The sequence below is a fragment of the Penaeus monodon genome, chromosome 22, assembly GCF_015228065.2.
Source record: "Penaeus monodon isolate SGIC_2016 chromosome 22, NSTDA_Pmon_1, whole genome shotgun sequence".
Lineage (NCBI taxonomy): Eukaryota > Metazoa > Arthropoda > Malacostraca > Decapoda > Penaeidae > Penaeus > Penaeus monodon.
This window is the reverse complement of record NC_051407.1, coordinates 16,240,275-16,240,817: the sequence shown is the minus strand read 5'-3', so window position 1 is coordinate 16,240,817 and position 543 is coordinate 16,240,275. Positions and strand designations below refer to the sequence as shown.

General features: G+C 44.6%; 1 protein-coding gene across 1 annotated transcript in view; it reads left to right on the top strand.

Moving 5' to 3' along the window:
- LOC119587343 overlaps positions 1 to 543 on the top strand; it is a gene marked incomplete in the record, with an annotated part of 21,840 nt that overhangs the window by 720 nt on the left and 20,577 nt on the right. The window contains 1 exon segment of the mRNA XM_037936090.1: positions 1 to 97. Coding sequence (XP_037792018.1) covers positions 1 to 97 — 97 coding nt within the window.

Genomic DNA, 543 nt, shown 5'->3' with positions numbered 1-543 from the left:
GTCACGCGGAGGGTGAGCGGTTCCAGGACGCCCCAGCCCTACCAGCGGCGCAGAAGGGGCCAGGGAGCCATCGACGAACACGTCCTGCAGGTTCCTGGTAAGTGAACGGAGTCATTGAGTTGGAATTAGTAGATGGCGCTTACCTTGAGTGTAGATTGTGTAAGATGAGCTCACTCTTACCCTTTTCTTTTTTACATATAGAGTAAATATATACTTTAGTACTCTTTCTTAGCTTGTCAGATTAGAGAGGGGGAAGTGAGGGTAAGTGACTGAGGAAAGGAAAGGGAGAAAGCTAGGGAAGGGAGGAAAGAGAATATGAAAAAGATGGAGAGGTAAAAGAGAAAGGAGAAGAAATTAAGGAAAAGAAAAAAAAGGTAAATAAATAAAAGGGAAGAGTAAGTAAAAAAGAAAGAGGAGAAAAGAGGAAAGGAGAGAGAAGAGGAGAAAGGGAGGGAGACGGAAAAAGAGACCGAAGAGGAGAAGAAAGTGAGATAAGGAAGAGGGATAAAGAGAGCAAGTGAGGGAATGGTTGCAGAGGAAAGG